The sequence below is a fragment of the Petaurus breviceps genome, unplaced genomic scaffold, assembly GCF_028583685.1.
Source record: "Petaurus breviceps papuanus isolate PSGF00001 unplaced genomic scaffold, PetGlider_PUasm1.0 140, whole genome shotgun sequence".
NCBI classification, from domain to species: domain Eukaryota; kingdom Metazoa; phylum Chordata; class Mammalia; order Diprotodontia; family Petauridae; genus Petaurus; species Petaurus breviceps.
The window spans coordinates 43,179,811-43,194,316 of NW_027185698.1; the positions used below are offsets into that span (position 1 = coordinate 43,179,811).

Sequence of the window (14,506 nt, forward strand, 5' to 3'; positions counted from 1 at the left end):
CTTATACCATATGCTGCAATAAATTCAAAATGGATACATGACCTGAATATTAAAGATCATACCATAATAAAAAATTAGAAGAGAAACAGATCATGTGCTTTTCACAGCCATGGCTAGGGGATGAATCATTCACCAAACAAAGGAAAGAGGTGATTATAAAAGATAAAATGAGGTTGAAAGCCTTTACATGAACAAAATGAATACAATTTTTTTTAAAAAGGAAGCGGTCAACAGGGATAATTTTTTGTATCAAATATGCAAAAAGATCTGAGAGATCTAATAGCCAAGATAGATAAGATAACTAGTAGAAATGATAATAAAAATAACTCTTAGGTTTCCCTGTACTCCAGGTAAATTAGCAAAGAAGACCTAAGATGGGAAAAGTTAATGTTGAAGGAGTTATGCAAAGAGAGGCACACTAATGAATTATTAGTGGAGCTGTGAATTACAACAGTTTTAGAAAGTTATCTGGAATTACTGGAAGAGAGTAATGAAAATGGCTAAACTCTTTGACTGAGAGATTCACTGTTAGGTATACATTCCAAAGAAGTCAACAAGAAAGGTCCTATGTAAACGAAAATACTAATAGCAAGACTTTTTAATGTTAGCAAAGAACTGGAACAAAATAGATGCCCATCTCTCATGGAGTGAATAAACAAGGTGTGGTGCATGAATGTAATGGAATATTACTGAGCTCTAAGAAAGGATGACTATGACATAGAAAGAATAAGTTGAACTGATACAAAGTGAAGTAAGAAGTATCAGGAAGATAACATCCACAATGACTATAACAATATAACAACAAACAGAAATGACAAAACAAAATGAAATGCTGAGAAATTTTAACAACCAAGTCTGAGCCTAAGGAAGAGACATGAGAAGGCACCTCCTTCTATGTGGAATAATACATAAAATATCAGACTTTCTTTTGTGTCAGTTTTGTTGTACTTTTATCCTTTTTGGTTTTTTTATTATAAGGAATGGTTCTTTGGGATGGAGGAAGGCTATATGGGAAATACTGGTGATGTAAAGACAAAAAAGATCAATATAATTTTACTTTAAAAATTAAAAAAAAAAGAAAATGAAGTTTCTTAAGAATGAGAGCTGTTCAAAATTGGAATGGATTGCTATGAGAAGAAGTGACTTTCCCATTCCTGGAGGTATTCAGACAGAGGCTGGATGATCCCTAGTCAGAGACAGTGTAAGGTAGATTCTTGCTTAGGTATGGATTACACTGAATGCCCTGTGAAATCCCTTCCATCTCTGTGGTTTTGTGATTCTATGATGTTTGGAAAAATAATATTCTAGGAAGCAGCCTCATATAAAATGGTGATAGGTCAAAAGAGGTAATAATACTGTTCTGGTTACAGATAATAGATAAATGGCATTTTTGTACAATAATGTATCAATATACAGGGTATAGTAATAAAGGAGTATAGACATATATGTTAAGCTTTCAAGGCTCTTTTCTCACAAGAACTCACAAGGTGGGTACTACAAGTATTATTTTATAGATAGGGAATATGAGACTCTTAGAGGTTAAATAAAATCAAGCCAAAAAGCATTTATTAAGTACCTACTATGCATGGGTAAGTAATTTTCCTGTAGTCATATAGGTAATTTAGGGGCAGACCTGGGATTCAGTTTGACTTCAAATTCAATAAGCTTTTTCCACAAGACCAAAGCTCATTTCAGAGGTCTGCCTTCCAGCAAGCTCAGAACAGTCTCTACTTCTGAAGTAAATGAAAAAAAAAAGGCCTCAAATAGTAGAAGCAGAAAGACGACTTTGCCTAGACAACAGTGTATAAAATAAAGCAACAGAAACAGAAGCCACAAATACAATTACAGAGGGATCAAGTGACAGCTGACAGCTAGAGAAGGGGGTATTTTTGAAACCTGGAGGTTATCTCTGACCAATGCCTTTCTCCCCACCCCACCCCCTTCCAATCAGTTCTCCAGTCTGATTAACTCTATCTCTCAAACAACTCCAATTTGTCTCTTCTTCATTACCACTGCCATTTCCCCTCCCCCTCCATCCCGCCCCAGTAGAAGCCCTCAGTACTATTCCCCTGAACCTAACCAGTCTCTTCTCTTTCAAATATCCAATTCATCCTTCATGATGCTGCCAGCATCTTAGATCTGGTCACTCCAATTTTCTGTCCAGGAAGCCTAAGTGGTATCTTATGGTTAACCAAGTAAATTTTAAATGCTTTTGGCTGGCATTCAAGGTTCCCCCACAATTTGGTAGCATTCTGCCTGCTCTAAATTTTTATCTTCCTACAGCCCATCTATCTACTTCATTCTTCTCTAGGCTGCACTCCTCACTTTCTCTTCCATGCCCCAGAGATCTCTTGATCCTGATAGCTCACTTCCAACTCTGGAACTCACACAATGGACATGCCTTTTGCCCCTGTGGTCTCTTCCTCTGATTGGACAGCTCCTCCCCAAACTTCCATATAAGAAGGATGCCCAGGCCAGCTACATCTTCCCTCTTTTCCAGGCTGCACGACAGATGTTTTTCAGCTATACCCCAGAAATGACTTCATCCTGGAAGTTCCAGCTCTTCCCACCTCTAAAAGACCTGTACTCTTCCACATTAGCCTTTGCTTGCTCTTTCCTCCATGTCTGAAATGCCATCTCCCCTTAATTCTTACTTATTGGTCATTCTTTACAACTTAATCCAAATGCCTCCTTTTCAAGGGAGGCTTCTCTGATTTCCCCAATTGGCAACAATGATTCTTAGGCCTCATATGGCACTTCCATCATACCTGGAACAAATTTGCTCCCATCTCTACCTCGGAAACTCCTAATTTTCCTTCATAGTTCACTTTAGAAACTGCCTCCTCTGTAAAGCCTGGCTTCTGGTCCTGCCCCTTTCCCTACTTGTTAGTGCTCTCCCTGGACATCCATTAGCAGGGATCTCATTTGAGTGCCTCAGTGGCTATATAATTTCATTGATGTAGATGCTCCCTCCACTCATGAAGATTCGTGCCATGCCTTCCTATCCATTGTATCTATGTCCTCCATAAATTCTCTGCAGGGGCACTACCAGCCAGGACGAGAACCTTTCTCTGATGTCTTTATGCTACTGTGGATAGCAATGAATTATTCCTCCAGTTATTCCTCCTCTTTACATGATTTGACTACCTTCTGCTCTTATCATAAGTCTGGTGACATCCTTGAAGGGGATTCTCCTGTGAAATTCTTTAGTGAATCACAGTCTACTCAAATCCCTACTTGGTAAGTGAGCAAGTTCAAGTTTTCAATTCTTGCCCCCAAAGGGTGACTTTCACTTTAGCCTACCTACAGCTCCTTTTTAGAAAAATCCTGCAGTTCTACAGGTTTGGGGTATTTATGATCATTATCATCATCACTAATTCAGCACCTACTTAACAAGTTCCTATTACATTCAAGTCCACGCCTTCAAAGAGCCTGCAACTTAGCAGGAAGGATAGCCCTTATAAAGAGTCCAAGTAGACTATGATGGGATAAAGGACAAAATACAGGGAGATAGATAGTTAACTTTCAGGCTTAAAGAATTTATATAAAGAATTTAGTCACCCACTATTCCCAACAACTTCTGTATCTCTCATTTCAGGTGTGTTAAACTCTTTACACCGTGGTATGAACATAACTGGGACACAGTAAGTTAGAAACTCCCTAAAGTTGCTTAGGATCACTAGATCCTAAGATTTTGGATCTGAAAGGAACCTCGGAGACCGTCGAGTCCAATTACCCCTACCCCACTCCCACACCCACCCCGTGTTACAGATGAAGAAACTGAAACAGATTTTTAAAAAATTAAATTTCAGAAAACCAGCATCTCCCAAGGGGTTAGACTTTTGGGGAAGGGGGAAGGGTACCTGAGAATAAGCAGGGAACACCTCAGAAATAAAGATGGGTGGTCTCAGCAAGACAGAGGCCTGAATAAACTGCAAAAAGGAGACAGCCCAGGTCCTGAATAAGTGAAAGTGTCGAAAAGATGCTGGGTGAGAGCGGCAAAAACGTGGTTGCCGGACACCCCCTTTCCTTCCACTGTCCAGGACTTGCCTTCCCCAACAGTGCCTTCCTTGCCTTCCTTACAGATTAGGTCAGGACACCTGTTGCTCACTTCCAACTCACATAATCTTCCTTTGGCGTCTACACAACCAGGAGCGTTGCCTAGGCTAGCGAGACCGCAGTCTTCTGGGAACTGTAGTCCATCACCCTTTTACTTTTTGCTTCAGGGGGGGATGTGAGAAAACTACTCAAACTGTGTGCAGACCGAAAGGAATGCTTGTTTGTGCGCCGTCGCCCAGCAACCGGAACGTGTAGCCGGGAGTGAAAAGAAAACCCTCCCCCTCCGATCCCCCTTTACCCATGCCTGCAAAGTAACTACAATTCCCAGAATGCAAAGCGCAAATTAGGCGCTCCCCCCAACTACTACAACTCCCAGCGTATTCTTCTGCAGAAGGAAAACGGTGCCCGAAGAGCTCGCTTTTCGCAATGCATCCTGGGGCTTGTAGTTCTTCGAGCAAAGCTTATCATTTGCCTCGGTTTCTGATTCCCTCAGAATAGGAGCTGGGGAGCTTCTCCAGACCCAGAAGAAACGTGATGCGCGGGCGTTGTGCACTCTCTCTGTAAACCAAAGGTGGGCGGGAGCGCGCGACTTTGCGAGGAGTGATTGGGCAGTCGTGGAGGGCTTTCTCATCCCCCCCCCCCCCCCCCGCCCCGTCCACTCCCACCTCTAATTCCCAACACCTCCCCTCCCACGAGCTTGAATAGCGGAGGGGAGGGGGGCTTCCGGTGCGGACAGCGCATGTGCCCAACCCCTGAGGCAGCCGTGACTGTGGAATGTTTTGGGGCTGTCAGTGAAGGGAGGGAAGGAGGCTGAGCCGGGGAGCGCGCCGAGCTGGGCTCGAACCCGAGCAGCGGCAGGAGCCCGAGCGTTAGTCCCTCCCCCGCCCCCGCCCCCAGGCAGCGCTTGTCGCGCGCCGGCTCCCAGCCGCGCGCACCCCGTCCCCCGCCGCCTCCAGGGCTCAGTGCTGGGAAAGAGGAGGCGGCTGCGACGGCAGCTGCCCCCGCGCGCCCCGGGACCCAGCCTGCGGAGGAGCCGCCGCGGCCGGCCCGTCCTCGCCGTGGCGTCGTCCTCGTCGTCCTCGCGGTGGTCCTCGGTCTCCCTGTCTCCCTTGGGCAGCCGGTCCCCAGGGGCGCCGCCGCCTCCTCGGGGGCGGGGGCGGGCGAGAGCCGGTGGAGGCGATGATGAACAGGTTCCGAAAGTGGCTGTACAAGCCCAAGGTGAGCAGGTGCGAGGGGGAGGGAGTGCGTGTGCGCGCGTGTGTGCGCGCGCGTGTGTCCGCGCTCGGGCCGGCACGGGCGCCCCTGCCTCATCCCGTCCTGCTGTTCCCCGCCGGGCGAGGCGAGGACCGGGGCGTGGGCGGTGGCAGTCTTGGGCCAGCATAGCCCGAAGCTCCGGAGCCCCGCCTGGGGCCCGCGCCGTGGGCTGGTCACACGCGGTGGTCGTGCCGCGCCACTCCGTCTGCCCGGGGGCAAGGAAAACTAGCCAGCCGCCTGAGTCCGTCACTGCAGGCGTATGTGTGTGCGTGCGTGTATGTGCATGCATATGTGTGTGTGCGTGCGTGATCACTAGGGACAGCGGCTCCCGCCGGGGACCAGGATGTCGCTTGTGACAGTGGCCAAGCGTGTTTGAGCCGGCGGGCGGGCACCGGGGTGACTTCTCTTAGCCTGTCACCCCTTCACCCCTGGCTGGTTTTGTGGAGACCTAGCACTGTTGGCTGAGCACTTTCCCCGCACGTCTCTGTCCCCCCCCCCCCCCCCTCCCTCGTAATAACAATTCAGATCGTTTTAGCGCTTAGAAGACTGACAGAGAGCTTTCTTTCACCCCTGCATGAAACGAGAACGCAGCTATTATCCTTCTTGTTTTACAAATGGAGGCATGGAAAAGGGAAGGGTTTTGCCAGGGTCACTCAGCCCGCAAGTAGCGGAATCGGAACTCGAACCCGTGTCCAGAGCTTTCTCCAGTGTGTGACTTCCGTAGCAAGAAAATGGTTTTGAAAGATAGTTTAGATGCTGTCTTCCTTCTCCCTTGTGACTTGGGCGGGGACACAGGATTCTGAGAGTCACTTTCCCTCTAACTCTTCTAACCTCAAGGGAGTAGGGGTCTTCTTGCATTGGAGGTAGGGAGGATTAGGAGCTGGCAAAGCTTAGAAAGCTGGGGATACGAAGAGCTTCTTTTTTTTTTTTTTTTTTTTGGGGCGGGGGTTGCCTCCTCCTCCCAGTGCAGCATCGAGACTCTTTGAAGGGTGTCCTGCGGGACCTGTTCTGGGCGGATAAACCTGCGCTGCGGCGCCGAGCGGGGTCAAGCTTTGCAGTTGCGGCTGCGACTCTCCGACAAGCCCCCTCGCTCCTGCTTATCCCGATCAGGGCTTCAGGTTTTGGACCTGGCTTTGACCACTTCTCTGTTGGTCCAAACCTCCAAAGTACCAGGAAATTGTCCCCACATCCCGATCCTAGTAAGAATAATATTTCCTCGTAGTTATTGATTTTAGGCTAAAGAGTTGTTTTAATCCTGTCTCTGCTGAAGGACCCCTTAAACATATGCATATTTAACCACATATAAAAGTGCATATATACGAATAGTGAGTGGGGACAGTGTGCAATACCCAGTTCTTTTTGAAAAGAAAGCATGCTAGACTTTTTTTTTTTCATGATAGAGATGCCTATTCATTCTGGCACAGGTACCAGCTTTAGGCAGAAAACCATTTACGACCTCCCCCAGCCTTTTCTGTATTAATAAGGTACCAAGAGAAGGTACCCAAAAGTTAGAATTTCTGCATCACCGAAGCTCTTACTGAATTTGAACTGTATAGACAAATTGCTGCAAGTTCTCCCTGTGAGATCTGATTCCGGTTTTGACAGTTTTGTAGCACCAACATTTACCTCTTTAGCCATTAATTTTCACGTTATTTTAATTTATTGATGTTCATATTTTTATTTTTTTGAAGACAATCTAATAATTTGTTGGCAGAACTTTTTCTCAGAATGTATGTTTTTAATTTTTCTTGATGTTAAAAAGTTTCTTTTAACATTTATTCTTTCGTGTAGTATATTGTATGCACTCCACATTGAAACAAATTTCCAAATCCAGATGTGTTTAGTATAATTTTGTTAATGTTTCTAATGTTGGTTGAATTCACTGTATTAGTACTTGTAAATTTAATGTTGTTTCTTGTGGTATAATTTTCTCACCAATTAAAACAGAGACCATTTTGCCAAAAGGTGATTTTTTTTGGAGCAGTAAATTCACAAAAACTGATGTGTAAACATTTAATAGCTCATGTTCCTATAGCATTTTATTACATATAAATAACAAAGTTGTCTTTTGTGTCCACTATAACTTATCTATGCCTAAAAACAATATACTTGATATTAGTATTTTTAGAGGAGGCTATTTTGCTAGTTTTTCCACAGAAAATTAGCTGATTTCAAAATGAGTTCCCATACTACTTGTGAAAGTGCTTTATCAGTCTAGTTTATAGGGTTTCTTTTGTTTGTTTCTGAAAAGCTGTAATTCTTTGGTTGCTAAATGAGATAATGTATGTAAGGTATTCAATAAATGTTATTGATTTGATAGAAAATAAGTCATTCTACCACAAGTAAAATAAAATATAGACACCTTTTTTTTTTGTTTGTTGAGTAGTATCATTAACTGTATCGATTACAAAATAGCAATGTTTTGGTTTTAATATGTTTTGAGTACTCTGAAGAATACTTTATAGATGAGGACTATATAAACAGCACACGTCCTTTTAGGTATATCATAGAACTAAGGTTTTTATCACTGTTTGGCTGTTTTCTGTGTTCCCTTTTATTTTAGTGCCATCTTTGGGTTGCCAGAATAGAGCAATATGTATAATTATTCCATTATTAGCCAATACCACAAAGAGCCAACCCAGTACTTTTCATTCATTTCTGGTATCTGTGAAAATTGGTGGGAGTAAGTTTTAACTAGGAAGGTTATAATTGAATTTAATCTTATTTGAGATAACCCTTTTTCTTTGATGATTGTATCATACAGAGTCAAAGTAGCACAGTCAATGAGTCAGTAAACATTTATTAAGTGCCCACTATATTCCAGGCACAGTGCTAAGAACAGGGATACAAAGAAAGGAAAAAGACAACTCCTGCTCTCAAGGAGCTTATTCTGATGGGGGAGACAACATGCAAACAACCATGTACAGACAAGCTATATACAGAATAAATTGGAAATAATCAATAGAGAGAAGTCACCAGAATTAATAGGAATCAGGAGAGGCTTCCTGTAGAAAGTGGAATTTTATCTGGTACTTATAGAAAGAGAAGCCAGAAGGAAGAGGATGAGTAAAGAAAGCATTTCAGAGGTATGGGACAGCTAGTGAAAATGCCTGAGGTTGGGAAATGGAGTATCCAGTGTCACTGGCTTTCAGAGTATGCTTGTATGTGGTGTGGGTCATGGTATAAGATGTAAGAAGACTGAAAAGATGAGAGGGAGAGGGGTAGGTTATGAAGAGTTTTGAATGCTGATGGTTTTTGTATTTGTTCCTGGAGGGGTTAGGGATCCACTGGAGTTTGAGTGTGTGTGTGTGTGTGTGTGTGTGTGTGTGTGTGTGTGTGAGTGTGAGTGTGTGAGTGAGTGAATGACAGAGACAGACAGAAAGAGAGAGAGAGAGAGACAGAGACAGACATTCTTGGTCACATCTTTTCTTTAGGAAGGTCTCTTTTACAGCTGAGTAGAGGGTGAATTGGAATGGAGAGAGTATGTGGTAGGAAGACCAACCATGAGGCTATTGCAATAGTTTAGATGTGAGGTGATGAGGACCTACGCAAAGGTTGTCAGTGTCCAGGGAAAGAAAGGAGAGAAGGTAAAATGAGGGCTTGTTAACATTGTATATGAGGGGTGAGAATGAATAAGGTTTGAGAGTGACATTTAGGCATAGCATCCTAGACTATGAATTTAGAATTGTAACTGATAATTAGAGATTTTCTAGCATAAGGGTCTTAATGTATAGCTGAAGCAATTGAGGTATACAAAGGGAAAGTGTTTTGAGAACAGTCAAACAGTCAAAATTCATATAAGAATCAGCTTATAAAAGCTAGGTCTTTTGATTCGAGAAACCAATTCACATTTGACTGTAGGCAATGCCATCATCTTTACTGTAGTTTCCTTGTCTGTAAAGAGAGAATAAACTTGCTATGTCGATCTTCCAGGGCTATTGGGAGGTGCTATCTAAATGTGAATTGTTACAATTTATAACATACATATGAAATGGAGTGCTAGCTTATAGACTGATCTAGAACACCAGTTGTTATATGCTATTGAAGTTGAATTGTATCCTGTATGACCTGTAGTCTGGATAGCCATGGTGGTAACTTGTGATGGTTGTTAATGGTCTGTCTTTGGAAGTTACATGCCTGAATTTTTAATTATTTGACTCTTTGAGAAGAAAGTCTGTCTTATTTTATCTTTATTTGCTCCAGCATCTAGGAGATACTTAGTGTTTACTGAATTGGTTTTTGAATTGGCTGGATTAGCATGATTCAGTTATTCAAATAGCTTTTTGTGTTCAAATAAAATCTTGGATTATTAATTAAATATGTTTATGTGTAATGTCTAGTCTAATACAATATTGGCACAAATAAGCACAATCTCTGTGCTGGAGAGCTTTACAGTTTAGAATAATTAGCTTGTTAAATGTAGGTGGAACCGTATGGGGAAATTCTTGCAGGATTTGAGGATCTCTTACTGCTGATTTCAATAGCTATAAAGGTCATACCAGGAATTCACTATAAAATTCATACTAAGATTTTAGAGCTTAATTTAAAACCCCTTTTAGTTACAATATAGTGGAAAAAATTTTGAAACTTAAAATGATCATCTTTCATCTTGGACCTAATTAAATGGATTTGTGATGTTGAAAAATATTCTGGGGGTGATATTTGCAAATTTTGATGTTTGAATTCTATTAACCAAGTGTAGAAACTGGGATTATTTAGTAAATAGTAAAATACAGTGCATTAATACTGTTTAATAATTTAGGAAATTTTTTATATGAAATTTGTACTATTTAAAAAATTATTCAATTATGAATAACGTTTAAATATGTTTCATTGTTTTCCCTGTCTTAATGGTAAAGGAGATGATAGAGGGAATCAGTGATTTTAGTCAGTAGAACAATCTAACTCTTATTCATTAACAAAAAAAGTGTTATCTTTTGATATCTTTTGCAATGTAAGACTTTTCCAAAAAGTATTGACATTTTATTTTTTTAACATTTAATTTTTTATTTTACTTTTTCTCAATTAATTGTAACTTTTTAAAACAAAATTCCACTTTCTACAGGAAGCCTTTTTTTAACTAATTTTTTTTTTTAGTTCAGAATTCTCTCCCTCCTCTTTCCCTTATGAAGGCAAGCAATTTGATGTAGATTATATATGTGCAGTCATAACATTGGCATTTTAAAAATTAAATTCTCTTTTGAGATATATCTTTATATATATGTATATATATATCTCTCTTTAAAACTTTCTGTCATGCTCTACTTTTTTAAAGTTTTCTGTCAGGTTTCTTCTTAGGCTATATGTCTATTTTGACAAAAATAATTGGTTATATTTAATAGTGTAAGTGGGAAAAGAAGAAGATGGAGTTGGGAGAAAGGAGAATATAAGGTGGCATTATTGTAGGGCTTTGTTGGTATACAAGTAATCTACACAGTTTGACAGAAATATAGTCAAGAAATAATTTCTATTTCCATTATTGGGTAAGATTTAATACATATGTGGAATAATCATATTGATAGATTTTCTGAGGAAGTTAGTTGCTTTTCAGTAAATCATCTACAGGGTTAGTAAAGTTGTGTACATTATTGTAACTGTTGCATAACTTCACTGATGTCTTCATATCTTTTAGATTTTTATCTGACAGTTTATTAAGCAATCCCTCCCACATAGCAGTCTGTCTCATGTATTTTGTGTATATTTTGAAATGAAATCTTATGAAGTTATCAGCTAACCTTCTGTTAATAACATGAGATGAACTGTAGTTGGGTAGTGACAGAAGCTCTTTTGACTTCCTAGTTGTTTTTTAGGGCCCAGTATCACTTCAAAATCTTCTGAAATTGGCTTGCCTTTAGTAATTCACTAAAGGATAATCTGTTAGCCAGCAATTTAAGTGGAAATGGCTCCTGTGCAAAGGTGCTAGGCAAAAAAAAATAGAAAGGAAAGACTCTATCTAAAAGAGTTTATAGTCTAGGTGGGAAAATAATTATAGAAAATTTTCAGAAATCTCCCTACTTGGATATTCTCTTCAGTGATGCAAATCTCAATCCCAGTGCATTTTCTTATCTAGAAACGCACTTCGTTACATTCCATTTTCTCTTCAATACTGTACTCTGGTTTCTGACTGTACTGATTTATAACTGCTTTCTAAGAGGTCATCAATTACTTCTTAATTACCGAAGAAATGAATTAAGAATTATTTATTAAGCACTTACTGTGTGCTAAGCACTGGGGACACAAATACAAAAGTGGTGGTGGTTCCTCCTCTTAATGAATTTGCCTCATAACAGGATACAACCATCCAGGGAAGTGGTGGCCCCAGCAGCTGGTGAGAAGGTGGTCAGTCAGGCAGTAAGGATCTGATAAGCACTTACTGTATTCCAGGCACAGTGGTAAGCCAAAAACACTGTCCCTGCCCTCAAGAAGCTCACATGCTAATGGAGGAGATAGTAAGAATAGAAGGAAGGTCATCGTAGTTGGAAGGCACTCACTGAGTGAGAAGTGTGAGCCCAAAGTACTCTGCCAGCAGGTATGATTTGAGCTTATTTTTATGGAGTGTTCCAGGAGGACTCTCAGGTCTGGGGGGAGGGCTGCTCATCCACCTGTGGTATCCCTGTATCACCTCTCACCTGTGGCTCCAAGAAGCTGGGGCATGCACAATGGCCATACCCTGGTTAAACCGTCTTGGCAAATAGGCTAGAAACCAGGCTGAAGGTAACCTAGGGCCCCAAGACCCATTGATGAGGGGGGTGTCTACCTGAAGCATGTGAAGACTTCCCTGGGCAGAATGGGTGGATGAGCACAGTTTGCTCTAGTGGCCATAAAGGCAACCATGAAGGTGCCCGAAGTAGGTGCTGTGGAGCTCTTAGAACTTGGTTAGGCATTGAAGACATCAAAGTCAATCCTCTTCATCCTGGGGCATCTCCAGTTACCCTGACTTTTATCTTGCCACTGATTTAGATGACTCTGGAGGAGAGAATGAGACTGATGATTTTGTGCAACTCGGCCTCACTTAAATCCAGCTCAGGTACAAGTAAGGGCATCACTCCGTGGTGTCATTGGTCTTCTTGGAGGTGGTGGTGGGGGGGAGGGGAGGAGATAGGGAGAAGGACAAGCAAGGGAAGCTAAGATGATGAAGGAGACTGTTACCAGCAGGGCCAGGCTGTAAGTATAAGAGATCGAGTATTATTTTGAGGAACACTTAGATGATTATAACTGATTTTAGAGTGCATGTAGAGAGAGTAAAGTGGAAGAAGCCTAGGAAGAGGCTAGGTTGAGAAAGGCTTTAAATGTCTAACAGAGGCATTTCTATTTGATTTTGGAGGTGAATGTGGGAGGTGGTCATTGTGGTCAGGCCTATGCTTTAGAAGCATCATGGTGGTAGTTGTGTGGTGGATGGATTGGAATGGATAAAGATTTGACTCAAGGAGACTGGTTAAAAGGCTATTGCAATAGTCCAGGCAGGAGGAGATGAGATCATGAACAAGGGTAGTATCTTTGTAAATATGGGAAGGGAATGCATACAAGAGATACTATGAAGAGAGAAAGACCCAGATCATCAGGGAGTAAAAGCAAAAGATGGCTGGTACTGCCTAGATGTCATGGTCATGGGGAGTGCACAGTCAGGACAATGGGGGAGAGGGAACCGGGGGTGGGAGTTTGAGAATTGAAAGAATTAAATATTTTAGGGTGTAGTGAGAGCTACAAATCCAGTGTCTTTTAAACTGGTTCCTTATGGTGTATGTTTTGTATCTGCAAAAGTGTATGTACATTTTGTTATTCATAGAATATAAGCTTCTTAAGGACAAGACCTGTTTTGTCTTTGTATCCCTATCCCATAGTCCTGGATACAGTGAGAGACCTTGGCCTTTTTAAGCTAAGGCATTTAACAGCCCTCAGTTTGATGGTGGCAATGCCCTTTCAGTGATTAAGGCTAGGTAAGAAATGAGGCAGAGAATGACCTTTTTTACCTAGTTAAAAAAAAATCAGTCTGTCAGGGGAGGACCCTCAGAGTTTCTGGTCAGAACAGAAATGGTTGTTTTCTACATTCGCTCTGAACCAATCAGTGCTCAGACAAGTCACCCTGATCTATGTCTTGCCATTGACCCAGATGGCTCCAGAAAAGAAAGTGAGGCTGGTGACTTTGCACAGCTCTCTGTCACTTAAATCCAATTCACTTGCATGTCGAGGCATCACCTTCCTGATGTCATGGTCCTCTGGGAGGACAAAGGACAAACAACAACAGGTTGATACTTAATAAATACTTGTTGATGGTTTGATCCTCATAGGGGTTTTTTTTTATGTTTGCCTGTTTGTTCTTTTGGTAGCATTTGATACTGTCATCCACTTTCTCCTGGGTATTTTCTCCCTCCCTTGGGTTCTCTAAAATTGTTTTCCAGTCTTGATGGAATCCTAATATAGCTGCCCCTAGCCTCAATATTCTGTCTTCCTTGTGGGCTTCACTGAACAGCAGATGTAGCCTAATTTGACCACACAGTCTGACTTTAACCACACCGCAGGCCCTCAAACTCAACATCCTAACTTCCTCATACATGCCTCACTGCGTCACTAGAACAGCAAGTGTGCCCATGTGATGGAATCATACGTAGCTACTGCCCCCAGACCCATTCCTTGTATTCTTTATAGAAACAGCAGGTGTGTCCATGCACTCAACCACAGCCACATTCAGCTAATTTCAGACTTCACCACAATAGCCAGACAAGCAGAGAACAGCACCACCAGAATGCCCAGGCAGGATGTGGATCCCAAAAATGATAGAAGGGACTTTTCCTAAGTAGGCACCTGTGCAGTAATAGCAAAAGCAGTCCTTTAGGTGAACTTAGAACATATAATATCATTATCATACATACATGCATACCTAAAGGGTTTTTCTCTATGCATTATGGGAAATCACATTGCAGTTCCATCAAGCCTGGGACCCTTCCTCTATTACCTAATCCCTTGACAAACCCCTCCTGCGTTTTTAATATTCATAACTTCTGTTGTGTAATTAACATCATTGCACTATAAAATTGCCTGTCTTGTCTTACTGAAGTTACCAGTTCCTTCTTGGACCTCAGCCTGCTAGAGAGCATGATTCTCAATAAATGCCTTTGCTTGGGTTGGAGATGGTCTGAGTCTGTGAATTCTTTTGAGATTACCCCCACAACACACCATAAAACCCAAACAGTCT

The 14,506-nt window shown here is 41.8% G+C and overlaps 2 protein-coding genes across 3 annotated transcripts in view; one reads left to right on the plus strand and one right to left on the minus strand.

Annotated features, from left to right (window-relative positions):
• CFAP99 (cilia and flagella associated protein 99) overlaps nucleotides 1–4,162 on the minus strand; it is a 172,609-nt gene extending 168,447 nt beyond the window's left edge. Inside the window, exon 1 of the mRNA XM_069073304.1 lies at nucleotides 3,864–4,162. The gene's annotated coding sequence lies outside the window, so the exon portion shown is untranslated. The remainder of the gene's footprint in view (nucleotides 1–3,863) is intronic.
• Nucleotides 4,163–4,998: 836 nt separating this feature from the next.
• ZFYVE28 (zinc finger FYVE-type containing 28) overlaps nucleotides 4,999–14,506 on the plus strand; it is a 221,647-nt gene continuing 212,139 nt past the window's right edge. The window contains exon 1 of one of the 2 annotated variants that reach the window (XM_069071004.1): nucleotides 4,999–5,277. In XM_069071004.1, the coding sequence (XP_068927105.1) occupies nucleotides 5,239–5,277 (39 nt within the window). In that variant the 5' untranslated portion in view covers nucleotides 4,999–5,238. The remainder of the gene's footprint in view (nucleotides 5,278–14,506) is intronic. The other variant, XM_069071015.1, reaches the window with a different exon arrangement.